Source organism: Zeugodacus cucurbitae, chromosome 6, assembly GCF_028554725.1.
Source record: "Zeugodacus cucurbitae isolate PBARC_wt_2022May chromosome 6, idZeuCucr1.2, whole genome shotgun sequence".
NCBI classification, from domain to species: Eukaryota; Metazoa; Arthropoda; class Insecta; order Diptera; family Tephritidae; genus Zeugodacus; species Zeugodacus cucurbitae.
In genome coordinates this window covers 62453087-62470317 of record NC_071671.1, presented here as the reverse complement: position 1 = coordinate 62470317, position 17231 = coordinate 62453087, and the positions used below count along the sequence as shown (strand labels likewise).

Sequence of the window (17231 nt, the reverse complement as noted above, 5' to 3'; positions counted from 1 at the left end):
GGTCTGCACATTACCACGATTTCATTGTATTGACAGTTACAATTTGTGTTAATCGAAAATGTGTCATCTTTACTTGGATTTTCCTTTTACATTAACTTTTATAGGTTTCGTGAATTCTATCGTTGCTATCTCGTTCGCCAATGAAGTGGTGAAACAAATTATATATCTCAACAATAAACTGCAAATGTTACTTAAAAACATACAATTCGTTGATTAAGTATAAAGGAAAAGTGGAAATTTAACAATTGTAAAAAATGTGTGACGATCAGTGAGTACTTTGTTGGAGCAGTGGAACGGGTAAATTCGATAATATCAGAGTGATTGTGGCATATATGCACAAATGCGATTTTGTTTGTCGACGTTTGCAAAAGCATACGAAATAGGTAGAAATAGCAAAACAAAGTAGGGATAAGTAGTGCAAAAGAATTGAAAATATAGAAAAATATTAACAAAGTGATCATTGATTTTGAAGGTTGAAGTGGCAGTGGCAGTGACGTCTGATTTATTGCGTTTATGATTTAGTCGTGCATAATGTATTAAGTTTAGAATTACCCTTTGATTAAACCACCCCCAACACAAATGCTTTGGATACAATATGTACGGATGAGACTTATGGAGAAGAGGAGAACGAACGAAAATGGGTGTTAACTACTGCGACGCTATTCATTTTTCTCTATTCCTTTTTATATGTGAAACAGTTTGGGGCTGCAAAGGATAATTGAAAAATGAGTTGGTGAAGTGCGAAATATAATCGTGAAATGATGCGTACAACGTGATGTTGTCAAACTACTACAGCAAATCTCCATGGAGCAGATATACCAATTTGTGTAAAATATAAATTTTCTTAAAATATAAGATATATATAATATGCGTGCATATTACACATACATATGTAATGCTCAAAATTGTGTTACTTGTTGTGGGAAGGTGTGCAAATCAAACTTCATGAATATATACAGACATAAGTTATAATTATAAAGGATTAAAAATCGTTGTGATGCCTTCATATTTTTGCTGATGTTAGATGTTATGTTAATATTCGGTTTATTTAAATAATAGTGTTTACGACTTTTCATATTCATTCTAATGAGAAATATTGTTCTACTACATATTTTACTTACACTCATATGTATACAAAATTTTAGCACCAATTGTTGGCGCTTATGTGAATGTGGAAGCAAATTTCTTTTCAACAATTGCTAAAACTTGCATACCTCCAGTGCAAGTGTATACAAATTTTTGTTGATTAAATCGAAAACTTGAGTGATTGAAAATGCCGCCAGCATCATTAATTGGTATTGCAGAGTTTGTGGAGGAAACTCGCGATGATTATAATTCTCCAACAACTTCGACATTTGCATCCAGAATGCCAGATTGTCGTCAAACTATAGCTGTATTAGAAGAGGTAAGAGATATAATTTATATTTTTATAATTTAAATTATTTTTCAGTTATGTACTACTATTAAATTGTTAAAGTTGTTGTTTAGTTTCTTCTCAGTTTACAGAATTTTATGAATTTATTTAGTCAAACCAATATATTATAATCCTCTATCTACATAATTCGTGACAAAGGAAAGTGCTTTTGTATCCTTCTTTGCACTATCATTTTAATTGGTTCTATTTTCCCTGAAAGATAATTAAAGGGTCACCATTTCCATAATGATTTGAAAAAATTATCATATTTTTCACTTTAATACTTAGGATTGTACACAGAATACTAGCACGTTTTTAGCGACATTAGACGAAATATATTGTAGGTAGATTTTCGATCCTTCTAAATATAACCATTGCTAGAAACATGCGTTGTGATCATTCGTTGCGTTTGAAACGGCACATGTGTGTTTACTTACATATATGTACATATTTAAATGTGCATCTGAATTCAAGTCATGACTTACATATATAAGTATGTTTGTACGACCATATGTTTGATTTGCTTCTGCTTGAAATATGATGCATTTTGCGAGAAATATGTATGATGCATAATTGAGTTCCTTAATTAGGTCCACACTCCCAAAGTTACAAGTGTCATGTTGACAACTATTAAAAGTCTAAAGAAAATTGTCGAAAACATATAATTTTATTGTATGGATAATATGAAATGTGTATTTAAATCGGTTCAAATTTACAACAATGGTCATTTTATATGTGTAGTTGACATTTTGAAAATATAAAATCGAAAACTATAAACACATCAACAATTGATCTTAAAAATACTGTAGTTTTGTGTTAATAGTATCTGAAATCCGTCCAAGAGTTACCCCAGGTCATATATTACATACTAGTTATATTGAAATATTTTGTTCAGCTTTTTTTGTTAGTACCAAAATTAAAGAAATACAATGGAACTTCTCTAACTCGAATCACCATAATCCACAAAAAAAACTTCGAGATGTCTCTCTAACTCGAGTTATAGAAATTTCCATTAAAACATAAAATTTTTCAAAAAGCTGGAAAATATAGATTTATACACAGTTTTATTTATTTATATCGCATAGAGTTTTATGTACCTACGTTAAAACATATATTCCGTAATTTTGTTTGTTGCAGTTTCCTATTATTGGCTCTTGACGTCTATATCCCATGCCTTTGTAAGATGGTTTATGTAATCCATAAGTGTAATATTATTTTTTTTGTTCGTCTGCGTAAAATATATAGGGACTCTTTTAAAATTCTGCCTCGATAGTAAAATTCTAAATTTTGTATTATGTCCTAACCAAAAAGTTCGATTTATGGAATGAAATTTGTATGAAAGTTTCCTTCTATTGCCTCATCAAGAGTTCGAGTTATGGAGAACTTCGTGTTAGGGAATGAAATTGGGCATCAAAACGCTATTGCCAATTCAAGTGTTCTAGTTATGGAGATCTTCGAGTTATAGAAGTTCCATTGTATATGTAAACAATATCTCGTTGAGCTTTACTTAATAGCCAATCAGAATCGCTTTTTTTCCAGTCTCTTTTGGTGTTCCACTGTGTTCATGGTGTCGTTATATGCCAATATAAATTAAATAGGGCACATGAATTCCTATGTTTGTTAGGCATAGAATTCTGATGGCTTAGCGATGTTAGTAAAATTTCTTTTTTTTATATGAATATTTTAGCACGTCCGTTTTTTGAAAACACAACTTACTGAAATGTAGTCAAATTTTGTGTTGAGAACGTCAAAGATAATACTTAACTGATACATCTGCAAAATTTCAAAAGAAACGTTTACTATAGAACAGGTGTTGTTGTGAAATTTCATATTCTTTGTTTTCTAATTTTTTTACTAGCATTAATACAAAAGATTTATACTCCTAACTGTGAATGCCAGAACATAATCACCATAGAATTTTTGTTAATACATTTGTGAAAAGAATATGCTAATAGTGTGAAATAGAATAAGAATGTATTTATTTTAATATTTTTGCTATCCAGACCACATATTTAATCAAATCCAATTCATTCCAAAAATAATGGAAATAATGCCTATTATTAAATATATGCGCATTTTAGTCATGCTGTACTTAAATTGGTGTCAGAAATATATGGTGTTGGAGCGACGATAAGAACTTCCGATACTCTAAACGACATTTAGATCTACTAAACAGAACGAGAGCTAGATTTATATAAGTATAAACTACAACAATATCCCCAAAAATTATTCGAAGGAAAAGTTCTGGGTGAGAATGCAAAATGTAACCAATTCTGTGTTGGCAATGTTAAATAACGTATAAGTTGGAATGTTTATGACATCATTGACGTAGTTTAGCGAAATAAAACTCCACAGTTATGAATAGTATGTATCATCAGTTATTCGAATAACCAAAGCATTAACAGGTTGTTGTAAAAGAGAAAGAGACAATATTTAATGTGGCTTCATTTGGTTTCCTTAAATTGTAATCGCCAATAAGGTTTTTATCCACAACATAAAATCATAATAGGCTATTAAAAGCAGAAATTTTATATAAAATATGATTAAATAACTGAAACGTACATTAATAGACTCCAACTTGAATAAACTGTGCTTGTAAAAGATGTAGTGAGGGCGCTTGCATGAATTCTTACGAAATTGTGATTACTCATCACCAATAAAAACTGCAAGGCATTAAAAGCCCATACCTCCAGTTGAGTTTGTGTGATAGCATGTGTGTATGTATTTTTATTAAATATGTATATGTAGTTAAACGCTTGGTATAAACAACTAATTAGCTGTTTACCTCAATGAAATAAAAAACATGTGTTTGCTAACTTAAGGAATTTTTGGTCTGATTAAAGTTTAAAATAAAATTTTAAGCCCCACATTCGAATATGTCAATCCAACTCTTACTTAAAATAATTATGATTCATACACTATTTGACCGGGTTTTGAATGGAAGTTCAGTTTGTTTTACATAAGATAATGCCCATCTACTGTCCTTATCGATTCCCCGAAACTTGAAGAGTAGCGAATCGAACAAGGCTGGTACAAATAGAGTAAGAATTATGAGCGGTTATACCACTGCACTGTGTTATGTACTACACTTGTATTTCTCTGGAACATTTTTTTGCAAATTTAATCTTCTGGTGATAACAACACAAGAGAAAGTGTTGTTTATAAACATAGCTGATGTTCTTGTGTTCTAAATATATGTACATATAATTTTTATTTGTGTACTTAGTGCTGTATTCGTGAATATTTTTGTTTGTCTTTTATGGCCTTGTGTTTCGACAAGTGTCTGTTGGAATGAATGGCTTCATATTTCATTAAACGATGGTTAATTATAGAACACTGCCGCACCGTGAGCAGGTGCTGAAAGAAAACGAAAGCCAAAACATTAGCGGCATATCTAAATTATTTAATTTTAATAGTTTGAAAATGTATTTAAAGTGTCACGTTGTACAAGGAAAGTGATTGATGTTGACGATTCTTGTCGTGAAAACATTAGCCGATTGTTTATATATTCCGTGCCAATACACATGAATATCTGGCAACTTGCAAAGTCCAATTAAGCCAGTGCTGTCAATTTCACGCATGTTGCTACAGTCGCATTGCGAGATTTGAATCTTTTGCAGGCATGCATATGTCCATATATACATTTGAACATACATCTATTTACATATTTATATGCGTTATCTCATACGAATACTATGCAAATGTGTGTGAGTAAATTCCGATATTTTGTTGAAAATGCCTGATTTCCGGGGAGAAGTTATCTTTGTTCCATTTAAAATTAGACGGATTTATGACTGAGGGGCGTAAAGTAATAAGATTGCACAATGTGGCGGGTTTTTATTACTTCTAAATTTTTAAATAAATTTGAAAACGAGTTTGAACTTATCACAACCAAACGTTATATAAAAAAACAGTTCATGTTTGTTTATTAGTAAAGTTGAAGGAGAACAATGCCATTAAGAGATATGGCATCGGAATTTTTGAAATGTTTTTGTTTTGTTATATATCATACTGTATGAGTAAGTAGAATAATAATACCGGTAAAGTCATAATAAAAGTACATATACTCGTATATTGTAGCCACATATACAGTATTATCTTACTTATACCGTATGTACATATGTACGTTCATAATTATATATGCTGATTGTACTTGCGTTCACGGATGCATATTCTTAACACCGTGATATTCATGTATGTATGTATGTACATGTGTCATTTGGAAATAAAAAAAAAAAAAATTAACTGCGTGTGATTTGGTCAGTGACCAATGAAACTCGGTTCAATACCCACAACATATCACATTCCAAGTTATTTCAACACTTTCATTATTTATTCATCGATCGAAAATTAAACTGAAAGTTCATTCATTAACTTTGAGGTCATTAATTAAAGTTCAAATATTTTCTTTTAAATACTCAAAACTTATTTGATTTTAAATTAGTATATACATATAACTACCTTGACAAGTTGTGTTTTTTAATAAAACATGAAAAGTGTGTACGCTCATATCTTGGTTGTTTTACTTTAACAATTAAACCTAACTTTTTTCATACAAATTTAAAAATGGTTAGTTTTAAATCAAAAGAATATCCACCATTATTACGTTGTGGAAGTATAACATAGTGCCTTGGACAATCATAGTGAATCCGTTGGATCTTTATTTAATTAGATATTTCTGTACAATGCTGTAAGGATATACTCATAGTTGTTTAGCGCAGACCCATACAGCTTAAACATATGTATGATATGGAAGGAGTCTCCTCATATATATCCAATTAACACCCTCTCCCCCTATGATTCAATCAAGAGTAGAATAGCCTCATAACTTTTGCAAAGGATACTATTAAAATTTTTTTTATAGTTACTTCCTTAAATTTGTACATTTGTGCATATTTATAGCATAATGTCAGTTACATATGTATGCCATTTATACATACATATGTATTACATTGTTTCTATTAAAGCGTTAACAAAGTGGTTGAGTGGTGTAGTAGTGTGTCATTTTATTCGATTAACATCGCTGTTTTCGTATATAATTTAATTTGTTATTTATGACTTCTGCTGATAAATAACAATAACACGAGAGTATCGTGCACAATACACACACACACACATATATATACTTACATGTATGTATGTATATGTTAAGCAGCGAAAGAAAAATGTATTGTATTCACAAAAGTATTTACAATTAAGAATATATGCAGTATTTGCTACACTTACATAAGTGCATACAAACTTACGTACATACATACGAATATACATATGTACATCCATAAAAAAACAAATGCATATGGGTGTAGAGTGGAATGGGTGAGCCACTGACTTGTGTACGTAAATTTAAAATGAACAAATTCAGTTTTTGTTTTATTTATTCTGAGTGCACAAATAAATGGGTTATTAAGTTTAATAACTGCGACGACCTTGTATCGTTTTCGAATCGGTTGCAGGCCACCATCGGGTCGACCGTTTGTCTTGCTCAGTTCAGTTCAATTGTTTACTTAAATATATGGAAAAATGGCAAAATCAAATTAAATCGCAATGGAATGCGATGAATTTTATCACATTGTTGCAGTACGATGTGACAATACCGATATAACGATGTGCGTGCACTCGTATTATTGCACTGAATAAGGCGTATGCACTGAGAACTTCCTGTAGTCTTCTTCAATAGTAATTACTAGTAATATTTTTGAAAAACGGTATCGGTATACTTACATTGTTCTACAAAACTAAACGAATTAGATATATATAGGTATGTATATATATCAGGTTCACTGAATTTAGCCTTACTTTACTTGCTTCGCATATATTTCATTTTCCACCGTAGATCCCTGTAGACACTTCTTAGACTTAGACCCCCTTCTCATGTCTTTATGATACTAGAGTCTCTCGACTATTTATTAACTTATTATTAGGTCTACAACTTTGCTTCCGCCGTTTTTTTTTCTATTACAAATGTCGATGAGCTCAGCCGCACTTTTTTTGACCCTAGAGACATTCCCGCAAACGTCGAGAATTCGGCTCAAAAAGTGACATTTTCAGTTGGGAATATGTTTGGGATGCAAACAGATCTCTACAAAATTTTGTTGAGTTAAATGTTGACACAAAGATCGATATAAACAAGTAAGGAAAGACTAAGTTCGGGTGCAACCGAACATTTTACACTCTCGCAATTTACGCTACTTTATTAAGATAACACACAATTTGACCCATATATTCGGTATAAAGTCCAATAGAAAAACGAAAATCATCATATATGGTATATAGACTGAGGTAATTCCTGAGCCGATTAAACTCATTTTCATCACCAACATACATTATATCTAAGATTATATGCTCATATAATTTGGCTAAGATATTTCATATATTAACCGATTTATAAGCTATTAAGCCCATCGTATTTTTGAAAATCCTATAATTTGCTATATGAGAGCTAGGGGAAGTTATGACCTGATTTTAACCTTTTCTGATACAGAGGCGCACTATTAGAAGAAAAAGATTTCCTCTGAATTAAATTAAGATATCTGAGAGATTTACCGATATTTTCGGTGAAAAATTACCATAAGGCACTGAGTTCTTCATATTCGATATCCGGGGCCTTGAAAAGTTATAGTCCGATTTCGACAACTTTTTCACAAGTAGCGCCACGGATCATATACAGTATTTGTGTAAAAATTTTTATTTCGCTGTGTTCTTTGGTTTCTAATGTATGTATATCTTATAAAGTGAAGGAATTAGATGAAATTCAAAATTTAGTTATATGGGAAGTTGTCGTAGTTCTGAACCGATTTCATCCAGTTTCCACATGTGTCATAAGGGTGTCAAGAAAATATTACATACCGAATTTCATTGAAATCTGTCGAGTAGTTCCTGAGATATGGTTTTGACCCATAAGTGGGAGATGCCACGCCCATTTTCCATTTTGTCAAAAAATCTTAGTGCAGCTTCTTTCTGGTATTTATTCTGTAAAATTTTGTGTTTCTGACTTGTTTCGTTAGTGAGTTAACGCACTTTTAGTAATTTTCAACCTAACCTTTGTATGGGAGGTGGGCGTGGTTATTATCCGATATCTTTCATTTTTGGACTGTATTAAGAAGTGGCTAAAAGAAACGACTGCAGAAAGTTTGGTTTATATAGCTTTATTGGTTTGCGAGATATATACAAAAAACCTATTTGGGGGCGAGACCACGCCCACTGCCTCAAAAAAATTACATCCAAATATGCCCCTTCATAGTGCGATCCTTTGTACCAAATTTAATTTCCATTACTTTATTTATGGCACTTTATGTGTTTTCGGTTTTCGCCATTTTGTGGGCGTGGCAGTGGTCCGATTTTGCTCATCTTCGAAAGCAACCTTCCTATGGTGCCAAGAAACGAGTGTGCCAAGTTTCATCAAGATATCTTAATTTTTACTCAAGTTACAGCTTGCACAGACGGACGGATGGATGGACGGACGGACGGACAGACAGACATTCGGATTTTGACTCGCCTCGTCGCCCTGATCACTTTGGTATATACAACCGTATATCTAACTCGTTTAGTTTTGGGTGTTACAAACAACCGTTATGTGAACAAAACCATAATACTCTCTTAGAAACTTTGTTGCGAGAGTATAAAAATATAGATTTAATCGACCAGTGCTTGACCCTAGAGACATCTATTGGAAAACGGCGGAAGCAAAGTTGTAGACCTATGTAATTTAAAACGAGTGGATTATACTTTTCTTGAATTTAATTGAGCTGAAGTATTACTAGTTTTAGAATCAAACGAATACATTTCTATAAGAATATTAATCTGTATACACCTTTCGATCTTATGTAACATAGATACCTTTACTCTTTACAGCGTCTCGAATTCGATAGGGAAGGTCTAACAAAATTGAAAAAGTCCGTGAAAGCGATACACAATTCCGGAAATAGTAAGTATTTTGCAGCTGTCATTTCAAGTGGCAGTCATTCATCACATTCAAATATTGTTTCCCAACACAGCACATGTGGACAATGAAATGTTTCTGGTGGGCGCATTGGAGCGCCTTGGCGGCAAGGTGATTGACCAAGATGAGCCGGATATCGGCGCTGCTTTTCTCAAGTTCTCCGTCGTCACAAAGGAGCTCAGCGCTTTAATGAAAACGCTGGTAGGTTTCTACTCAAATCGGCGAATTTATTTATTTGCTTAAAACATTCTTTTAATCGCTTATTGTCGTTTAATCGTTTACGTTTTATATTTGATGTGCAGATGCAAAACATCAATAACATCATCATGTTTCCGGTGGATTCAATGCTAAAGAGCGAGTTGCGCGGTGTGAAGGGCGACATGAAGCGACCTTTCGACAAGGCCGCAAAGGATTACGAAGCGAAATTCATAAAAATCGAAAAGGAGAAAAAGGCGCAAGCCAAAGAGGCAGGCATGGTGCGTACCGAAATCGATGCAGCTGTCGTAGCGGATGAAATGGAAAAGGAACGACGTCTCTATCAGTTGCAAACGTGCGAGGTAAGTGTATACGTTCGCTCGCTCGTCGACTCGTTGTTTACTTATGTATGTACGAGTATCATTTATTTTTCACTTTTCCAATTGGTTTTACATGTTTATTTTTATATTGTTTTGGTGCTTCCTTTTTATTGTATCGCATCGCAACGCCTTGTGTCGACCACCTTGCAGTATTTATTGAAATATAAGGAAATTAAAACAAAAACTGGCATAGAGCTGCTGCAGCATTTCATCGAGTATTATCACGCGCTAAATAAGTAAGTCAATTGTAATTTGTGTACAGTCAAATATGCATTGTGTGTACTGAGTAATGCGCATGCGCTTGTGTTTTGCATACTAATTCCTTTCATTTGGTAATTCATTTGATTGTAATCGTTTCTCTCCGCCAGTTACTTCAAGGATGGCCTACAAACGATCGAACATTTTGGCACGTATATTAGCGATTTAAGCGAGAAACTGCAAATGATCAAGCAGAAGCAAGATGAAGATCGGCGCAGTTTACTCGATTTGCGAACACTATTGCGCAGTACACCCGATTTTGAGCGAGCAGATAATGTGCCGCCAGAGAAGGGTGCCGCCAATGCTGGTGGTTATTCGCTGCACCAATTACAAGGCGATAAACATCACGGTGTGACACGTTCCGGTCATCTGCTGAAGAAGAGTGAAGGCAAAGTGCGGCGCGTCTGGCAGAAGAGACGTTGTCGCGTAACAGCTGACGGTTTTCTGGACATATGCCATGCGGATGAGTCGAAGCCGCCGACACGCGTCAATCTATTAACATGCCAAATTAAGCCAGTACCAGATGACAAGCGCGGCTTTGATTTAATCAGTTGTAAGTGCTCACTAGTAATATACACTAAATAATGTTTAATAGTTTATGAAATATAAATAGCAATAGAGTACCTTTAATATTTTTTTGTTGTTTTCTTTTTAGACAATCGTCCATACCACTTTCAAGCTGAAGATGAAGCAGATCAAAAAGCCTGGATGGCAGTTCTGGCTAACTGCAAAGAGAAGGCTTTAGCTAAAGCATTCCAACATGCGAATCCGCAAATGAGTCCGAGTCTAGTGGAACTTCAAAAGACTGTTATACGGTATATACGTTTTATTTTTATTTTATGCATTATTCTATTTGAATGTTTTTTATTTTTATTTTTAGATACGTCCAAATGTTGCCGGGTAATGATCAATGTTGTGATTGTGGTTCCCGAAATGATGTCACCTGGATCAGTCTGAATTTCGGCATACTCGTTTGCATACAATGCTCGGGTGTGCATCGTGATCTCGGTGTACATCATTCTCGCATACAAAGTCTCACATTGGACAATTTGACCACAGCAAATCTGCTGATTGCGCGCGCCATGGGTAACAGTACACTAAATGACATAATGGAAGCAACGTTGGGGAAGGGTAAACTCACACCAGACAGTACAATGTAGGTGTACGCTATTAGAGTTATGTTTTAATTTCAGCTATTTATGTTTTATGTTATTCTCCCACAGGGAAGAGCGTTATGATTTCATACGCGCCAAATATGTTGCAAAACGTTATGTGATGCGCACCTGCGCGGATGATAATGAACTACGTTGTGATCTCGAACAAGCTATTGTTAATGCGGATATGAGTCAACTGTTGCAGGTCTGGGCTGAGGGTGCTGACCTCACATGCTGTCTGCCATCGTCGGATGCGGGCGAGACGGCATTGCATTTGGCGGTGTTGCGCGAAATGATGGGTTCAACATTACACATTGTCGATTTTCTTATACAGAATATGCCACCAAAGGGTCTTAATAAGTCCACCAATCCGCCGAGTATTATTGATGCGATCGGCAAAAATACCGCGCTACATTTGTGTGCACTACACGATCGACGTGAATGCATGAAACTGTTGTTGCGTTCTGGTGCCGATTATGAACTGCGGAATTCACAAAATAAAACACCACTCGACATTGCCAAAGAAATGGGTCATAACGCCTGCAAAGAGCTGGTGCGTATTTAATCGTGTATTCGAAATCCAATTTATGAATGTATTATTTATTGTGCTCACCATTTTGTTGTAGATTGAGTGTGCCATGCGACGCGAAAAGAGCGCTTTCGATCACATCAACACAGATTGGAATTTGCCAAATGAAGATGGATCTACCGATTTTTCAGATGACGACACCGTGATTGATGAGCGGGTAAAAATGAATAAACTTTCAAATGAAATATACAAATATAAGCGCTTAATATTTATTACTAATTTAACTTATACAGAAATCGCGTTCGCGTCCACCTAGCTTCGCTGGCGGTGATTCACCAGTGTTGCGCTCTCGTTCCTCAACATGTGATTCTATACAAAGCAGTTCTAGTCCAATTGCCAATTGCCCAAGCCGACAGTTCACTTTGCCGTCCGGTGTATCCGCCTACCCACAATCGGCGGGCACCTCGCCCAAGCAGCATGTTGCAATGGGCCAGTATTTAAGTGGTGGTGCCGTTATTGATGGCGTTGGTCGTGGCTGTACAAACGCTGTCGGTGGTGGTGGTTCCAGTCCAAGTTCGGCTTCAAGTCAAAGTGGACGAGTTTCAAGAAGTATTGCCAGCAGCGAACTGGTGCATATACCAGGCGCACGAAAATCAACATCAGCCGGTAAGCAACACAACATACCATCAACATGAAATCGGAGTTTCATAAATTATGTTTTTTTATTATATTTATAGTAAATATGAATTCGCTGAAGAAGCGCACAGCACCGGCTCCACCGCCTGGTGTGACATCAACTGTTAACACAACAACGACCAACTCAATGTATGGCACATTGCCTCATCCACCGCGACATTCACAAAATTTTGATACAAGCGATTTACGAAATCTAAATCATAAAAATCAGTCTATGGATGTGGTCTATGGCACGTTGCCGCATTTGCGTTCAGTGGACAACAGTCCACGTATCAGCGGCAGTCATGGTGCCATGCATAGTTTTTACGATCGTTATGATAAGACGCAAGTTGTATCACAAGATCCTAATGGCGGTAGTGGTGGTAATAATATGATGCCAGTTCTTACAACATTCGGACACAAACGCTCACCGAGCGGTGAATCTGTGAATCGCAACATTCACTTGGCTGGCGCAAAATTGGTACTACCACCAGCGGGTGAAATTCCAACATTGAAGCACGTTGACAAATCGGCTTTAACACGTCCGAAGATTCCACCGCCTGGACCGCCACAAGGTAGGTGCGCTATTTTCGAAGATTGTAAAAAATACTTATAAAATTTATAATAGAACGCGAGATTTCGAATGGCCAATCAAATGAGAGTATATGTTCGCTGGAGGATACTGGTCCCATAGCGCCTCCCAGAAAGGTAAGAAATAGTGAAAATAAATGCACAGCTATATGTGTATTTAAATTGTAAAAACTGAAAATTATTCCAATTACAATATAAATCTCCATAACTATAGATGGTATGAACTTAATTGTTGAAGGAACACAATTAACATAATACATAAATTGTTTTGTCATCAGATCAAACAAACATTGGGGACTTCGTTTGCAAACACTTGTTTACATACATTTCATAGTTAAAACTACGAATTGTACTCGTACATATCATTGAATTCCATTGCAAATTTTACTCAACAGATTAATTTTAAAATCTTATCGTTCACTCTTTGTACTGAATATACTAAATTAAAAATTATAATCAATTTACAGCGCAAAATAACAAATTTATTGAGGTTATCCCAAGCAAGTGAAGAGACGGTAAAGAGTGCACAATTTGTTTATATTAATCTTTTTGTCTGTTCCTTTGTTATTCTTTATGGAATTTGTGTATATTTTTGATAAAGTTTTGTCTACTTGAAAGCGCCTCTCTAATGCCATCAATATTAACCAATCAAAAAAAAAAAAGGCAATCTTTTGATCAGCTTGCGATGCTAATACGTTCAAGCAATAAATGTACTGCGAAAGTAATTCATCTCTAAACTCATACAGTTGGCAGGATTTGCTTTGTTTCTGTTAATTATAATAAGCATTTTGTTCAAAACTTACTAAATATTGTGTTTTAAAGCCACACTGAGTTTCAAATGCATAACTTTTTACTTAATTGTTTACCACAGCTGATCAACCAATCAATGAACTATAGTGATTACGAACCCTGGCATACTGAACTGGATTCCTCCGGTGTAGGTGGTGGTGGTGGTGATGGCCACGGTCGAGCTGGCAGTGGCAGTAGCGGCGGTGGCTTAGATAACTCGGCCGACTCTAATCTGTCGTCTAGTGATAATGATCGCATTAGTTCTTCGCCAGACAATCAACTCAAGAGCAGCACAAGCAACAGCGGTGGTGGCAAATACAATTATGTAAGTAAAAAATAATAAAATTTTTCATTATGAAATATTAGTTCTATATTTCACATTTCTCTAACGCATAGAATGGACATCGTCGCTGTCGCGCTTTGTATGACTGCGCTGCCGATAATGATGATGAGCTGGAATTTAAGGAAGGCGAGATCTTAATTGTGCTTAACGAACGCACAGATGATGAAAATTGGATGGAAGGTGTAATTGAGGGTGATCACTCAAGGCATGGCATGTTTCCAGTTAGTTTCGTGCATATGTTACCTGATTAAATGGTCGCACAACAAATATACCACGATGGCGATGTTTGAAACATCGTAAAGGAATGCCACGCATAATCCCAACGATTTACTCAGTGTAAAAGTGAAGCGAAATGTAAAGGAAATTGCGGTAAACCTAGGTAATAGAGACGCACAGACCAAATCGTATTATAACTTTATACTAAATGTAAAATGAAGCAAATTAAAAATATTTGTTGTTAGATGATAGAGGAAATGCTACTACTACCACTTGCTTTATATACTATTGTCCTGGTGATATGCTAAAAATAACAAATACATACTCATAGGTTTATTCGTGATGCAATAAGAAATGCAGTTAGTTGAGATAGCGGTTACAGCTATAAAACATAAAATACCCATTATAACTACCAATATGAAAGTGTTGATTGTTGAAAATATTATATGTACGGCTATTTATTCATGCATGTGTCACATTTAATTTTCTTAAGGAAGAAAACATAGGATCGAATTTGAAAAATTAATAATTTTTGAAAAAAATAATACTTTTTGAAATAAATAATAATTTTAAAATAAATAATAATTTTTAAATAAATAATAATTTTTAAATATATAATAATTTTTGATTTGAATTTGGTTAAATTTTTTTTTTATGAAATAAACATTCGTAATATATTTCAGAGAAAGTAATGCTCGATTCTCCAATAAATTGTAGACTAAAAACATATCGAAATACTGATAATAATGTATTAAATATCCACTCAGTTTATCAGCAAGCATATTGCAGTTCATATTTACAATTTTATTTCTTAAGTACATTACATTAAATGTGAATCGTTATGGTTAGCATAAAACAAGTCGTACATGGTTAGAAGGAACTTTCAACTAAAATTACTATGTGTCTGAAAAGAATAATTGAAATAAATGTTTAAAGATACTAATAAGCAAATTTATTGCATCTGTTGGCATTCATGTTGATTCTAATTGTAAATTGTCGCTATATTCAAAGAGATGTATGCAGAGTGTCTCATACTATTGTGCTGCCATAGCAACAACAAAATAAAAAGAAAACATATAATTAATAATTTCATTGCGTAACAAAATAGAAGGAGTTAACACATATTGCAAATCCCCAATGCAAATACACCTATTGGTAAAACCTTTGCAGCCTAGTATCACATACAACAATATTATAAAAGAAATGTTTTAGTAATGCTTACACAAGTAAATTAATTAAAATGGAATGCATATGTTACAGCAGTCATGTAATACAGAAAGGTTTATATAATTACAAATGAACCATTTAAAAACACATTTATATATTCATAGTATATAATAAAGTTATTTCCAACGTTAAAACATGCAAAAGTAAAGGAAAATTTATCTTTAATTGTAAAGTATTAGAAATTAGAAACAAATACATATTGAAAAATCAAATCAAAACTGTTGTACCTACAGTTGTGTATTGAAATTGTAAAGATAATTGTAGAAAACTATAAAATGTATAAATATTATGATTTTAATTTAAGTGCTACATATATGTATATTTATAATTTTTTAACTACATAATCTATACATGTTTGAACATTGCAACTAATTTGCTTGCACACTGTTAAAATTTTAACTTAAGTAATTGGAATGCTCTCTTTCCCCGACATATAAAGTAACATTATCTTCCAAGTTATGTACATATCTATATAATTTATCTGTATATGCTTTATATTTTTGCAAACGCTTTTAAGACAAAAAGTTGAGAGAAACTTTTGTACTACATACAACATGGGTTGTTAACGCAGTTTTTATGTTCCACTGGTTTTATGCGTTTTATCCCTCACAATTAATATAGTATCAGCGCATATTGCCTTTTTATATTCCTTGTCTTTGTAGGTACGTATGATGGTATATTATATTATACTTATACTCGCTTCAGTATTCATCAACTGTAATCATTACTATTATATTATAGCGACTATCAAAAAATGAAATCTTTAAAGTTACTGTCTGTATACAAAACGATAAACTAAAAACATAATTATTTAATAATTTAATTTATATTTTAATAGATCAATAATATATTTATGTATTTTACAAAGCAAAGCCTACACGATGACAACTAGGTACACTGTTTATTATGTCACAAAGATAATATTATAATTAATGGTTGTTATTGTGTTGCCTGCATGTTTGTATATTTATCCCAAAGTCATACTCACACTATATTCTGTAATGTACACTTATATTTATTTTCCGTTTTATTTTATTTTCTTTTTTCATAAATTCAAAAATGTAGAAGTGTAAGTTGTTCTCTGTATCCAAGGAAATTGTTAGGAGGTTAAACCAATATTTAACAACCGTTTTAGTTTATATGTACAATATATCTTTTCTTTGATATTTAAATAGTTTCTTACTAGCTGTGGTAAAATTATATGAATAAAGTTAAAGTACACATGGATATGAACAAAAAATTAAATAAACAAATGGTTGAATTATCATGATCTGAACAAATTTGTGTTTTATTGTGTGTAGGGTGCTAAAAAGGGGCGCGCCGTTTATTTATTTATTATAAATATTTAAATGTTTTATAATATTTAACGATTTGTTTGAAAAGATGTTTTATTTATATAATTTTAAGATTTACTATTTGCGAAACGAATAAACAGATTAAATTAAATATATAAAATGATAAAATCATATATATATACATAATAATATAAATTTTTTAAATTTTAATATTAACATATTAATA

At 33.4% G+C, this 17231-nt stretch overlaps 1 protein-coding gene across 6 annotated transcripts; it reads left to right on the top strand.

Annotated features, from left to right (window-relative positions):
- Nucleotides 1-74: 74 nt before the first annotated feature.
- On the top strand, nt 75-16990 carry LOC105209273 (arfGAP with SH3 domain, ANK repeat and PH domain-containing protein). 6 transcript variants are annotated; one of them, XM_054234461.1, is made up of 18 exons: nt 75-297; nt 699-827; nt 1146-1405; nt 9266-9338; nt 9409-9554; nt 9656-9910; nt 10079-10164; nt 10297-10739; nt 10842-11001; nt 11067-11342; nt 11410-11893; nt 11967-12086; nt 12163-12535; nt 12607-13119; nt 13173-13252; nt 13603-13650; nt 14007-14249; nt 14321-16990. In XM_054234461.1, the coding sequence occupies exons 3-18, from the start codon at nt 1274-1276 to the stop codon at nt 14516-14518; spliced, it is 3630 nt and encodes a 1209-aa protein (XP_054090436.1). In that variant the 5' UTR covers nt 75-297; nt 699-827; nt 1146-1273; the 3' UTR covers nt 14519-16990. The 6 variants fall into 6 exon arrangements, with proteins under 6 accessions (XP_054090436.1, XP_028894237.1, XP_011177898.1 ...); XM_029038404.2 differs by lacking the exon at nt 699-827 and having other exon boundaries at nt 75-268; XM_011179596.3 differs by lacking the exon at nt 699-827.
- The last annotated feature ends 241 nt before the right edge of the window (nt 16991-17231 follow it).

What these genes read in the sequence shown, in the direction of transcription:
- LOC105209273 (XM_029038404.2), top strand. Translation starts at nt 1,274, where the DNA reads ATGCCGCCAGCATCATTAATTGGTATTGCAGAGTTTGTGGAGGAAACT. An exon ending in CGGCTTTGATTTAATCAGTT is followed by an intron (nt 10,740 to 10,841) that starts GTAAGTGCTCAC and finishes TTTTCTTTTTAG; the next exon opens with ACAATCGTCCATACCACTTT. An exon ending in ACGAAAATCAACATCAGCCG is followed by an intron (nt 12,536 to 12,606) that starts GTAAGCAACACA and finishes TTATATTTATAG; the next exon opens with TAAATATGAATTCGCTGAAG.